The sequence below is a fragment of the Fundulus heteroclitus genome, chromosome 22 (assembly GCF_011125445.2).
Source record: "Fundulus heteroclitus isolate FHET01 chromosome 22, MU-UCD_Fhet_4.1, whole genome shotgun sequence".
In the NCBI taxonomy this organism is placed as follows: domain Eukaryota; kingdom Metazoa; phylum Chordata; class Actinopteri; order Cyprinodontiformes; family Fundulidae; genus Fundulus; species Fundulus heteroclitus.
In genome coordinates this window covers 23,407,429-23,420,159 of record NC_046382.1, presented here as the reverse complement: position 1 = coordinate 23,420,159, position 12,731 = coordinate 23,407,429, and the positions used below count along the sequence as shown (strand labels likewise).

Below are 12,731 nucleotides of genomic sequence, written 5' to 3'. Positions count from 1 at the left end.
CTACATAAACAGTGGGCGTGTCTTCCGCGCCAGACCGGATGAGGAGGCGGGGCCTGAATTCCAAAGTGGAATGAACTTCCTGTGGCTACGTCACTTTGGGATCGGCTGCAGGCTGTTGAGCAACGCAGACAGTCAGTGGGGTTTCGGGATTGCTACGTTCGCATCTACCAGTAAGTACAAAAAAAAAAAAAAAAACATTGCCATTTAGTTCCAATATATTTCTCCGCATTTAGTCGTGTTATGTTCTCCATTTTGTACACTTTTTTTTTTTTTTGTTCGGGCCGTTACAAACCGGTTCAAAGTTCCGAAGCGATGCTCGCTCCGCAACGGAAACTTTTGTCCTGAAGGCCGTGTTATGTGTAGCAACAGGTCCACGACGCTGGGTTCCCATTAACACCACCCTGCTTCGGACTGACATATTTTAGTCGAAGTGCTTCTCAGGTAACGTCCTATCTCTCTCTCTCTCCCTCTCTCTCTCTCCAGCGAAGGAGCGGAGCTTCGAGCCGGAGAAAGTAGCCTCGCCTGTTGTCAGGTTCGGGCTCCGGGATTATAAGGAGCTCCTCCGGTCCTCGACGCTTTCGTCGAAACTGCCTGTGGGGATTCACGCTGGCTCGGTTAGCTAAATGCGGTACGAAGCTAAAATGATGCCGGTAAGATTTTATTTCTTTATTCGACTTTTAATGCTCTCCTGCAACACATAGTCAGTTCCCCCCCGACACTGTGATCGGCATTTTTTTTTTTTTTCGCCGGGACGTTTCGGTCGACTCGGCGGACTGATCCCGGAGCTTCCCTGTTGTTGTTGCGAGTGTGTGTGTGTTTGCGGTGATCGGTGCTCCTGAGTGTCCTGGAGGACGTGACCGGCTGCCTGGGATGTATGATGTACAAAAGCCGTATCCATTTATTCCCTCGGGACGCTCACTGGGTGAGAGTGATCTGCAGAAGAGGCCAGCCACAGGAGCTTTTATTAATTTGCGTAGTCAGTATTTGGATACAAATTGTTATTGGAGCAGGCACCGAGCAGGGGGGGCTGCATATGCCAAGTGTTGCTGGCAATGCCCCAGCTCAGCTCTGGCCTCTTGCCTTGTCATCACTATCATCATCATCTTCATCATCAGTCACCCATTGCTTTTGCTGCAGTGTGGGCTAGAATCAGTCAGCAGATCAACTGTCAGTGTTCTGTGTCATTAAAACCAGACGAAAATCCCAACGTGGGATTTTTCGCCTGAAATTATCCCAATATAATTGCATGTTGACTTTAAAAAATACCCATAAAAAATACATTTTACCTGATATTTACTCCAGAACAAGCTATTTTCTAAGTGCAATTAAAAATAAACGTGGGAATGATGTAAAGATCATGAGTGAGGGTTGAAAAAAATGTTTTTACACAGAAATCGTGACTTAATCGATGACCCCCCCCCCTTTTTTTTTTTTTTTTACATTGGAGGCCTGAAATCACAGGAAATTTCTTTCAAAAATATGTTTTTGATACTTCTGTGGGATGTTCAAGCATGCTGTGTCTGAGTGTTGGGCTTTTACTAGTTTATTTGATGATAACTGGCTTGTAATAACCCTTTCTCAGCCAAAGGGTCGCATTTGTAACTTTTGATTATCCTTTCGGCATTGAAAAACAAAAAGCAAATCCTTTTCTTAATGTCAACATTATAAGCAAGTTATAGCCTAACTTAATCTATACGTATTTTTTTTTTAGTTTTGAGGGTAAATGGGCGCTACCCATGCTTATATGTCAAATCAGTGCACATTTAGTGTATATATGTAGTTTAAAATGAAATAATCCATGGCTGGGAGGATATGAAGTTTTCTACTTTTAGCGCTGTCAGTAGCAAAATCACTTTAAGTTAATCGGAGTAAATACACCAACCGTAGCCTTGTCGCTAGTTTATCTTGTATTTACCTTTCGTTCACCCACAGCTGGATATGGTGGCAACATCTTAATTCTGTTTATTTATATCGTGCCAATTCATGTGCTGTCTCGGGGCTCTTTTGCAAGTTAATCGCGTCCCGACTTGTATTGAGGAAAATGCGATAGTTTAGTTGAATAGGATCCCATCAGACAAACGGATATTTAAATTAAATGACATAGATTCCAGCTCGGAGAAGACCGACCGAATGCGTTGACTTATTAACTTTGCAGCAATCCCCCGTGGTGCGTAAACGGGAGGCGTCTGTCAGCAGACCGCCGTGCTAGAAGCTGCGTGTTGTTGGTGCCTTGATTACGAGCTCGTTGCAGAACAAATACCCGTCTCAGTCTAAAGTACTTCCAGAAGTTTGGAGCTTGCAATAAGCTGTCAGTGGAGTTTTTTTTTTATTAAATTTTGTTGCGCGTTGAATGAGGATTACTGTTGGGCAACAGGCTGCACAGGACAGAGTGACATTTTTAATGTTGACGGTATAAACTAGTGACGCATCTTACGTAAGTGCCGATCTTGATTGGTTTATGGTTGTTGGATTTTGTGTAACGCCTGCGCGGTTTATGACCCCAGCCTGTAGTTGGCACGCGTTCAACATGTTATCGCCGGGTTTATCTCCGCCCCCCTACCCCCATTCTGTCACCGACCGTATAAACCAGGGGTCTGCAACCTGTGGCTCTGGAGCCGCAAGTGGCTCTCTGGACCTTCCACAGTGGCTCTTAATAACTTACCATAATAAAAATTATATTTTTATTATGGTATTAAAATGTAGTAATGATAATAAATACAGGTTTTCACAACAGAATGATGCTAAAAGTGCCAGTAATATTTAATTTTAAATCAATACTTTTTCGTTATGTTGGAAACTATCTTTTTTTTTTTTTTTACATCATCATCCACAAATATCAACATCCCATCCATCCTAATTTTTCAAACCTCAAAATAGACATAAAATGTTGTTTTTTTAACGATGACAACATATTTCCTACAGTAGATCTTTATCACAAATTATAACTTGTCTTTTTTTTTTTTCAAAACCCACGCAACATTTGCGGCTCTGAACGAGTTTAATTCAAGTGGACCGTAGGCAAAACGGCTCTTTAGACTGTAAAGGTTTCAGAGCCCTGGTATAAACGGACGCCGGCCGCGTTTCGACGGGACGCAGCTCCCTGCGTTTGCCTGATTAGAAGAAGAACGTCCCGTCTAGAGCCTCTTCTGATGTGAGGTTTGTCTTTTTAAATCACGGTGACCTGGGTTGGCCAGGACCGGGGGGGGCTGGGAATGTAAGCGTCACAATTGTTGTCTGCGACGGTAACTAGGGGCTCTCCGTTTCTGGAGCACAATGAACCGTAAGGGGCTCTTTAGCGTTGTGTTGTGGAGACCGCATTGTCTGCGCGGGCGCTGCGCTCCGATAAGGGCCGCTCGTCCTTTATAGAGCCCCGGCGTCGTGTAACTCATTTACACCTGCCATACGCTTATCTCTGCTTAAACAGCTCCATCCAGCTGCCACTTAATATTCTCACATTTGGCCTCCAATTCGCTTCCTGTTTGTCAGCCGATTTCCTTTTTGACAAAGACAAATCGAACGGACACCGGTGGGAGAACCGCCTCAACGGAGACGAGGCGCTGTGGGAAACTCTCGCTTTGTTTCTCTAGTGTTACGCTGACAGCAATCCCCTTCAGTTTCTTCTTTCTCTCCCGTGATAAAGGCTGCTTTGTGAGTAGATTTTTTAAGTCGATAGCCGACATGTTTGTGTACACGTTTCGGTTATCGTTATTTCATCGCACATTTTTTTTTTACCATGTCTCAATTGACACAGAGCCAAATGTATGTTGCAGTAGATGGTGGGAAAGGGGAGCTGTGTTACAGAAAGCAGTTTTTTTGCTGCTTGTGTCAATAAAAACCAGAGTAGGGTTTCTGTCTGGCTTCCACATTCCTCTGTCAGCTCTGCGAGAGCTGCGGCGCTTTCATAGCCACACGATGTGATAAACAAGGACGTTAAATGGACTCATGGGCAAAGGGATTAGCAGCAGAAGACCTTTCAACGTTTCAACAAGCGTGTTGGGTGCACCTGAACGCAGCGCTGCACGCGGCTATAACGTTAACCTATTATAGAGTTCAAGACAAACACTTTTTTTTTTATGTTTTTTTTTTTTTTTTATGTCAGCTTTGTCCGCAAACACTTAACTGGACCCATCAGGAAAAACAGGTTACGGGCCGAATTCTCAACGAACTGGGTCACATTGTCGCTGTAGGAACGCTCTTTAGCAGAATGTTTTCTTTAAAATGCTGAGTCAGCCGGTTGTTTAGAAGGAGTTGTTAGAACTGTGCAAATGTTTACTCTTCACTCTGCAGTGTGACGCAACTCTCCGTTAAGAAGCCACATAAAAAGCAAGAGTCGCCGAGTTGATCCCGAAGACATGGTTCTTTACGGGTTCCGTTCAGAGATCTGTTTAAATACCGCTCTGAATTAAAGCTTAGAACCGTGTTTCAGTTCTCGCTGTTTGGAGGTTTGCTCGGTTCCAGTGGCTACGGGGCGTCCGTCTCCTACGAGTTTGGTCGGGACTCGTCCTGTCGTCCCTGAAGGCGTTTTACAGCCGTGGAGAGATTCCTGTTTGTCGAGAAGGCCGACTCGTCCTCCAGTCAGCAGTTTGCCTGCTTGCCTGCGTTTTTGCATGTGAAAGATTAAATGCTACAAAGATGCCATTCAGTGAGTTTTCAGGGAAAAGTGATAGCCAGAGCTTCTCCCACATTTCCCCCAGCTTATCATATTTAAATACACACGAGACTGGATGTATCAGGAGAACTGTTCTTTTTATATTTTCTAAATCCTGAAGGTATATCCATTTCTCGTAATATATGTATCCATGAACAATTGTCATTTGTTTCCAGTAATGGCCGCCCTCCTGTGACCTTGGCGTTTCGTTCAGTAGTCAGGGCAGCCTCACAAAACAAAGTGACTATTCTCGTCTGCTTAATTTCGACTCAATTTCCCTTTATCTCTATGACTGGCTCTAAACGGGAGCCGTCTGATCGCGCGGACCACAAACGCAGCGCATGCTCCGGGAGCGCAGCTCATCAAGTGCCGGTCTGAGTGCTGCAGTGCAGAGAACGGACGGGGATCGCCCTGACCGCGGCGGTGCAGTTTGTGTTCGTGTTGTGAAGCCCCTTCCTGTTTGGATTCCACACGCAGCCTTATGCGCCCCGTCCGCTGCTCCTGACCTTTTCTCCCTCGTCGCCTCATCCTGCGGAGCGGCCCAGCGGTCCAGCGAGCGGCTGAATGAGATGAGAAGTAACGCACAGAGCCGTTTAGGTTAGGTTTCTGTTGCCTCGCCTTTCTGAAGGACCGCTCTGCTGGAACCGCGTCCGCCGTCGGAGCTGCTGAGCGCGCGCACAGACGCCGCTGCACTGTTTTAGAAACCCAGAAATTGGATTTAGAGGTGACTTCATCAACGGCGTGCAGTAGATTCATTGGCTCTGCAGTAATTGAAATCCTGAACTTGGTCAAAGGGGCACAGTAGTCTGTGGGTGGAGAGACGTTCAATTATGAGCCCAGTTATCTTTCACTGCCGTATTTATGGCATTGGATAACGCCTCGTGTAAAATTGGTAGTTAATCTGTGTTTTGAATGCCGTTGCCACCTTTCTGGTGACTAAAAAGGTGGTTGATGTTCGTTTCCCCCTATTTTTCATTACTGCTAAAACTAACTTCAGCATTTTCTCTGACATCGTACCGAAAGGACCGTAAACCATGTGATCCTGGTGATGTAAATCTTTCTGTAGCTTTTAAACCAGGTGAAGCTGTAGTTTAATTTAATGCGGGTAAATAAACCATTCCCCCCCTTATGTCTAAGAAGGACTATCGGCTCGCTGGTTTTCTTATCGTAGGTTAATTTTATCAGTTTGTCTTTGGTCTATTCCTGGACCTGCTGAAGCTGCAATGGCTGGCTGGTTTGATCCCTCTAATTCAATATGTGACCAAATGGACAATGATCTTGAAAGCAAGGGCGAAGAAATTACGAGCAGAAGGGCCAATAGACTTTTAGGACTGTTGAACGTAGAACCCTGCAGATCAGCCTTTCTTCGGCGTTGGAAAACAACCTTTTAATGTCTTTGATCATGTAGGAGTGTGTCAAAAATGCCTATATCCCTTCCACCTACTGCTGTCCTAATATTGAAATTAAACTCGTGTTAGAGCTGGATGCCTAAACGTCTGCAAGGCCATTTGAGCCCGTATAACTGTGTTCTGGACATAATCGCTGGCAAAAAAAACAAAAACGGCCCAACTCGGCTGGTCGTGATGACGTACGTTTTGATTTTCCGTCTTGTGAGCCTTTGAGCTCCTTGCTACGGAGCCTAAGCCCCGCCAGCTGCAGTCCTCCTCTTAGATGTGTTCTTATTACTCCACCTTTTGTCTCTGCCTTTCTGATGTCGCTGCCTTTCATCTCTCTGAAACACTCCCCCGCAGAGAGGGCTCCTAAAACTGACCCTCAAGACCCGCGGGCTTTTGTTCTGCCCGAGTTGTTACAACTTTCTCTTTGGTCCAGGTACAGAGGCGGGACCCAGATAAGGACAATGGCCGGCCAGATTGTTTTAGATAAGGTACGGTGGCTTTTTGCTCTTGTGCGTGCTTCTGAAAATAAGCTGGCCGTTGTCCCTCTGAGCCAGCGAGCTGTTAAAAGGCTATATTTTCATGTAGCGGATTAACATAATCCCTGCGATACATCCCCCCCCCACAATGACCTTGCCTTATAGCTGCTTAAATTGTAGACGGCTAGAGGACAGGCTGCCAATCTAAAGAAACGTGTAATCGTTTTCATGTTGTGGTTCTTTACCCTCACTCCGCTGCTGATGGCGCGATCGAACTGGCAGGAAACGGCGGCGGATGCATTCCTGGCCAACCTCTGACGGGAAGGAAGCACAACTCAGCTTTTGATCCTTTGCTTCATGTGTAATTAAAGGCAGCCGTCGCAAATCTCTGCCGGACGGCCCTGGTTTCCAGCCTGCGTTAGACTCTCTTCTCCCCCCCCCCCCCCCCCTCAGTTCTTTCAGAACGAAATGAATCGATGCTCGCCGGTTGTCCGCAGAGCCGCTTGTAATCCGCCCCACAGTGGGAGCCGCAGGCTGTTATTGAGCTGTTTAATTTTGCTTGGAGTTGTTTCTATGAATATTTAATGCACTCGGTTTGTCCAGCTCGGTCAGAACGGAGGGTCCAGCCAAACCCCCCCTACACCCCTAAATCATACACACTAAAGTGCTGTGCTTATGTTTAATTCCCATCTCTCCCCCAACACATCCTTAGCTGCCGTTTAAGCGTTTCACTGCGGTGGCCTCGTGCGCAGGGTGGAGGAGATGGCCAATCCCGGGTCATTAACTTCAGCGCTGAAGGGACCATTTCCCCCCCGTCGATTCCTCCTCTGTCTCACTCTTTCAGCCCTCCACATGTTTACACAGGCAGGTCACATGTCGTAAAGCACCTGGTGCTGATCTTTGGATTGCTTTTTTTTTATTTGTTTTTATTTGAAGCTGAGTTGGGTCACAGCCAATTAAGGGCCACTCTGGTTCGCCTTTGAGCCAACTACTGTACGTCGACGAGGTTTTACCACCCGTATGGCGATGGACTGCAGCCCTAAGCTCACGCCGCTGTCCCTGAGAAGGAATAAAAGGTTCAGAGCTGGTTACGGCAGTCTGCAGCGTACAGCGCCGGCTTTCTCTGCCGACAGCGGTGACTCACCATCTCTGTCAATGGAGGTCTTTCACCGAGGTCTGAGTCAGCAAACTACTTCTTTCTTGCACTATCACAATAGAAACAATCAGTATGCTATCAGAAAGTAGCATCGCCTCATTCAACCAAGAGCCTCGGGTTTTAACGTGCGATTGTGTGCTGCATTTCCGCATCCTTCGAGCAGACCCATTGTTTTATCACCCAGGGCCTGAAGTTCACAGAGAAGCTGGGGTACTTCTGCTTCTCCGTGGTGCAAACGGCCTGCATGGTCTCTCCTGCAGCGCTGTGCGTCTGTGAACCTGGTCGGCCCTGTTGTTTCCACGCTGTACGCAAGACTGGAAACAGAATAAGAAAAAAAAACCTTGTAAAAGGGATCTGGAAGTTTGAAATGTTGGGAGAATATAGAAGTCCTATCTCCCTGATAGAGGTTATAGGTGAATGTCTTCCTGTAATTGATTCATTTAATCTAGCTGCTGTTTATTTTTTTATCACCGATCAACTAGGGATGGGCAGTTTATTAAGATTTAAAGAATTATGGTGATTTAACAAAAAAGAGAGATAAGATGAGACAATATGATTTGGTTATTTTTCAGCTGTTTCTCATATTTCTCTACAGCTGTGCCTTTGGAATAAAGCTTTTATTCAAAGACGCCTTTTTAAAATTCCTGTGTGAAAATAAAAACACACCGAGACAACTATCGCACACCAGCATTCAGCCTAAAAAATATCGAGATCTTATTCTTGGTCCATATCTCCCAGCCCTACTATCAACACGTTTTTTTTTTTTTTTTTTTTCAAATTATCTCTGGTCATTTGCCTGAAGGGCCACTTTCATTGCTACAAATATAAAATGAAGGGTTAGTGTTAAAAACTGAACTAGAAATAATAAAAAAGGCCTCTGTGTTTATTTGCTTCACCAATAGTTCATGATTTTTATATTTATCTGGTTTAAGTCTGGTATAATAAATTTTTATATTTATCTGATTCATTTAGATTTTTCTCTTCGCAGGTAAAGGTAAATAAAAAGGGATGACGTAAAATTTGATTAGTAACGCACTCCGGCGCACAATCAACCCGATTAATCGTCTTGTAACTAAAAGCATTCTAGCGCTTTAGGCAACTTGAGGCTTGGTTAACTGTGAATAACTTCATCAGGTGCTTTTTGTCCACCATGTTTGTTTTGAGCCATAGCCGACGGGTGAATGGCGGCAAACACGAGCGCGTACACACGCACGGCACCCAGGCAGTCCTCTTCTCACGCCCAAAAACTTTAAAGCTAAACTGTGGTTTGAAAGTTCTGAAAACAGAAAATAAAGTAATCTGGGCATCATGGGTTATGCCGCCGCTCTTCCTGGGTTTCCGTCTTGCTGATCTGGAAGCTGCTGCCATGGCATGTCTCTGCGCTGCAGCCTGTGGTTCGCTAAATCCCGTTTCTGCCGTGGCCTCGGGGCCGCCTTCTTACCGGTGGGCTTTTATCAGGGCGTTCTCCAAACTCGCTCACTGCGGGATCAGATTATGGTCGTCATGACTTGTTCCAGCTCAGCCTTAAAGCCAGTGACTCCACGATTTATTTATTTTTATTAATTCTGTTTGCATAGATTTTAACTTCATATTTCTAAGCAGATTGTTGTTGTTTCACTATGAAGACTTTGATGACTTGGCTTTCTCTTTTTTTTTTCTTTTTTTTTTTTTTTTTTTTTTCCTGTTGGGGGTTAGGATTAAGTTAACGCTTTATATTTGCTGTGTAAATATGAATCCTGGATTAGATTTCTTTCTGGTGACAGGATAAGTATTTCTCTATCCGTGCCAGTAAGCCAAGGCAAATTTATTTAAAAAGCCCTCTTCAGTAACGACGATTCAAAGTGCCGTACATGAACAGAACAGAACAAAAAATAAATAAATAAGAGAGGAAATAAAAGCAGAGAGGGAAGCACACTGCACTGGAATAGTAGCAGCAGGTCAGATACAGTACAAGACAAGTGGGACTACAAACTTCAACGTTAATATTTGAAGGCACCTCTAAATAAATTGATTTAAGCAGACCGCTGTGCTTCAGAATTTAAATAAATCAAACTTCTGCAGAATCCGCTTCTTTTTGTTGAGTTAGAGGGAGCCGTCTCGGTGGAAATAGCTGGAGCTGAACACTTCCCTGGTGTTCAGTGGCGTTCTGGGAGGTTTCTTGGTGCTTTTTTCTCCCCCCTCCATTGATATAGATAAACAAAGTTTAGAAAAGGCCCGCTGCTGTTGAGGAAGTAAAACATGTTTGTGCACACACGCGCCACTGACTTGTGACCCGTAGGGGAATCACGCAGCAGTTTACTTTGCCACCGTCGGCTCCGCCCTCGACCAGGATCCTGACATCAGCCGTGCCCGGCTAACTTCTCCTCTTTCTCTTCCGTCTGTGCGCAGATGTTCTTGACCGTGTACCTCAGTAACAATGACCAGCATTTTACTGAGGTCCCCGTTACCCCGGAGACGCTGTGCCGGGATGTGGTGGAGCTGTGCAAGGAGGCAGGGGAAACGGACTGCCACCTGTCCGAGATGTGGCGCGGCTCCGGTGAGTGCCGACCCAAAGCTCTCAGTCGGGAATGGGAGATGGTGTGGTTCTGTGTCTGTCTCATTTTATTTTTTCTTTTTACCCCCCCTTATCTGAGATGTAATAAGTATTCAAGCAGCAAGGTTTCTAAGCCGTTGCCATGGCGAGGCTTGTATAAGAGTGAGCCAAGTGGTGGTTATTGTGTGTGGAGTGCCTCCACAAGGAGTCTGAAACGAAATCTGAAGATAATGATAGAGGCTCCTTTAGCCTCCCTGAAACACCTGTGATGTTTAGATGGAATATTAAGAAGCTACATGTTTATTTGTGTGTATGTCCTGCCATTATACCGGGTCATTCCCTTGACCTCTACTTGACTGCAGTCCTCTGAATGCACTGAGCTTAGATCCACTGATGAAAATGTCACAAGAATCGCTGATGAGCCCTTTGGTGCCATGTCAGCCAAACGGAGTACACACAAATGGCACGCTGTTTTTTTTTTTTTTTTTTGTTTGTCATCAAGTCTGTGCTCTGAGGCCTCATTAGGATGCCCCATCCGGTCTGGGTTAAACTACGTTCTCAAAGCAAACACCGCGTTCTGATTCGAATAACCTTGCTCCTGTCAGGTTTAACCTCCACAGTCTCAGAGCTTGTGTATAATTTTGTGCCACCCTCCGTCTGCAGAGAGGCCTGTAGGTGACGGTGAGAGGATGCTGGATGTGCTCCAAAGATGGGGGCCGCACAGAGGAGAGGTGCGCTTCTTTCTGCGCCACAACCGAGCCCCCGGCAGAGAATCTGGTACGTTTCAAGGCCTCGTTCTGGGGCTTTTTTTTTTATTTTATTATTTAAAAAAGCAACGTTTTCAAACCAAAGATTGTTCCAGAGCGGCTTACATGAAAGGGACAAAATATTTAAGTGAGTTTCTGTGAGGTTTGTATTGATGGTTCCGTTGCAGTAAGTAGACAGGTGTCGTATATAACCTGGTGGCTTTGTAGAAAAGTAGAGAAACGCTCTGCTGATCAACAGACTGAATCTGCTAGGATAGTTTCTAAAGCCTTGAGCAGGACAGGAATTTTCCATCTGAGCTGCCGTTTCATGATGATAGAAGAGTGTTAAAATCTACTACTAACTTATTCTCTCCATATGAACATTTTCCTTATTAGTTTAAACACTGCAAAAACGGAACTTAAAATAAGTAAAATTTTCTTAAAGTTAGTGTATGTATCCTTGATTTGGGCAGGTAAATAAGATTATCTGCCAATGGAATGAGTTTTTTGACCCCTAAAATAAGATAATTAGACATTTAGCACTTGAAATAAGATGATGGAGATGAGTTGTTCTTATTTTAAGTGCAAAAATCTTATTCCATTGGCAAATAGAATACATCTTTGTAGCATTTAATCTTTCAATTTTTTACCTGCTCAAATCAACGACAAATACACTTATTTTAAGGAAATTTTGCTTATTTCCAGTTGCGTCTTTGCAGTGAATGACTAAAATCAGCTAACACGGGGGAAGCCTGTCTGACTAGCTCTTAGCCTTCCACTGCTCTGTTGTTGTTTCACTTTTCTACAAAGTCACTGTGAAATGACATCTTTCTACTTAAGATAAGGAAACTGTTGGAGAACTTGGCAGAAGCTCACCTAAAAATATCTCCTTTTAATATAAGCAACTATAAATCCTTGAGCAAGCTTTTTTTAGCCTATTGTTAGAAGCCAGATCAAAGCAGAGCATCCTAATCATTGTCCTTGCGCCAGATTATTATTATTTTTTGGAGTTGTTTTTTTTTTTTTATTGGCCGTTCGCTGCCTTCTCGGCTCCAGGTTGTGTAACTAAGCCCTTTTACCCCTCACAGCTTGAGTCTAGCCATGGGATTAGGTGGTTGTTTTCCCTTCTTGTTATCTTCTGCTGCTCTTGTTTCCCACACTGTTAGTTAAGCCTTTCTCTGTCCTTCCAATAAAGCCCCGGATTACCTTTTTTTTGTGTGTCTGTGTTTATTAATGTGCGTGGCCAAAAGGGTATGAATACGATGGAGAAACGCAGTTCTGTGTCTTTTGTACTTAGATATATATTTAACACATCTTGTTTTTCCATCCAGCTTGTTGTTGCAGCGTGTCGGCAAAGGTTAACTTAAACAGGTTTCGGCTCTAAAGGGCTTGGACAGCATAACACGTTTCTCTCAAATACTAGTTTTTCCCGACTCGTTTTCAAGCAGTCAAAAAGCGCAGACACGGTTTTGGTCCCAGACTCAGAAGCTTATGTATTAGTTTAAATCCCGAGATTATTGCAAGTCACAAAGTGTCCTTATCCCACGGGTCGTCCAGAGAAGCAGCCCGGCTCGTCTGTCCGGACTGGAGCGCGTCCTCCTGCGCAGCCAGGAGGGAGAGTTCCAATCATTTTTCACAGCCGCCTGCAAAAGGCCACTGCTTTAAACAGTTTGCTGCCTTTTGAGTCTCTAAATTAGGGGGAAAAGGTGATTCTTCTAATGAAGCACTGCGGGAGATTGTAATGCTTGAAATCTTGGTTCTTTTTCATCATTTTT

At 44.7% G+C, this 12,731-nt stretch overlaps 1 protein-coding gene across 5 annotated transcripts in view; it reads left to right on the top strand.

Moving 5' to 3' along the window:
- Window positions 1-71: 71 nt before the first annotated feature.
- Window positions 72-12,731, top strand: part of tp53bp2a (tumor protein p53 binding protein, 2a) — a 28,180-nt gene continuing 15,520 nt past the window's right edge. For 4 of the 5 annotated variants that reach the window (XM_036126649.1, XM_036126647.1, XM_036126648.1 and 1 more), the window contains exons 1-4: window positions 72-170; window positions 484-650; window positions 10,066-10,213; window positions 10,874-10,987. In XM_036126649.1, coding sequence (XP_035982542.1) covers window positions 624-650; window positions 10,066-10,213; window positions 10,874-10,987 — 289 coding nt within the window. In that variant the 5' untranslated portion in view covers window positions 72-170; window positions 484-623. Of the gene's footprint in view, window positions 171-483; window positions 651-10,065; window positions 10,214-10,873; window positions 10,988-12,731 lie in introns of those variants that run through there. The other variant, XM_036126650.1, reaches the window with a different exon arrangement.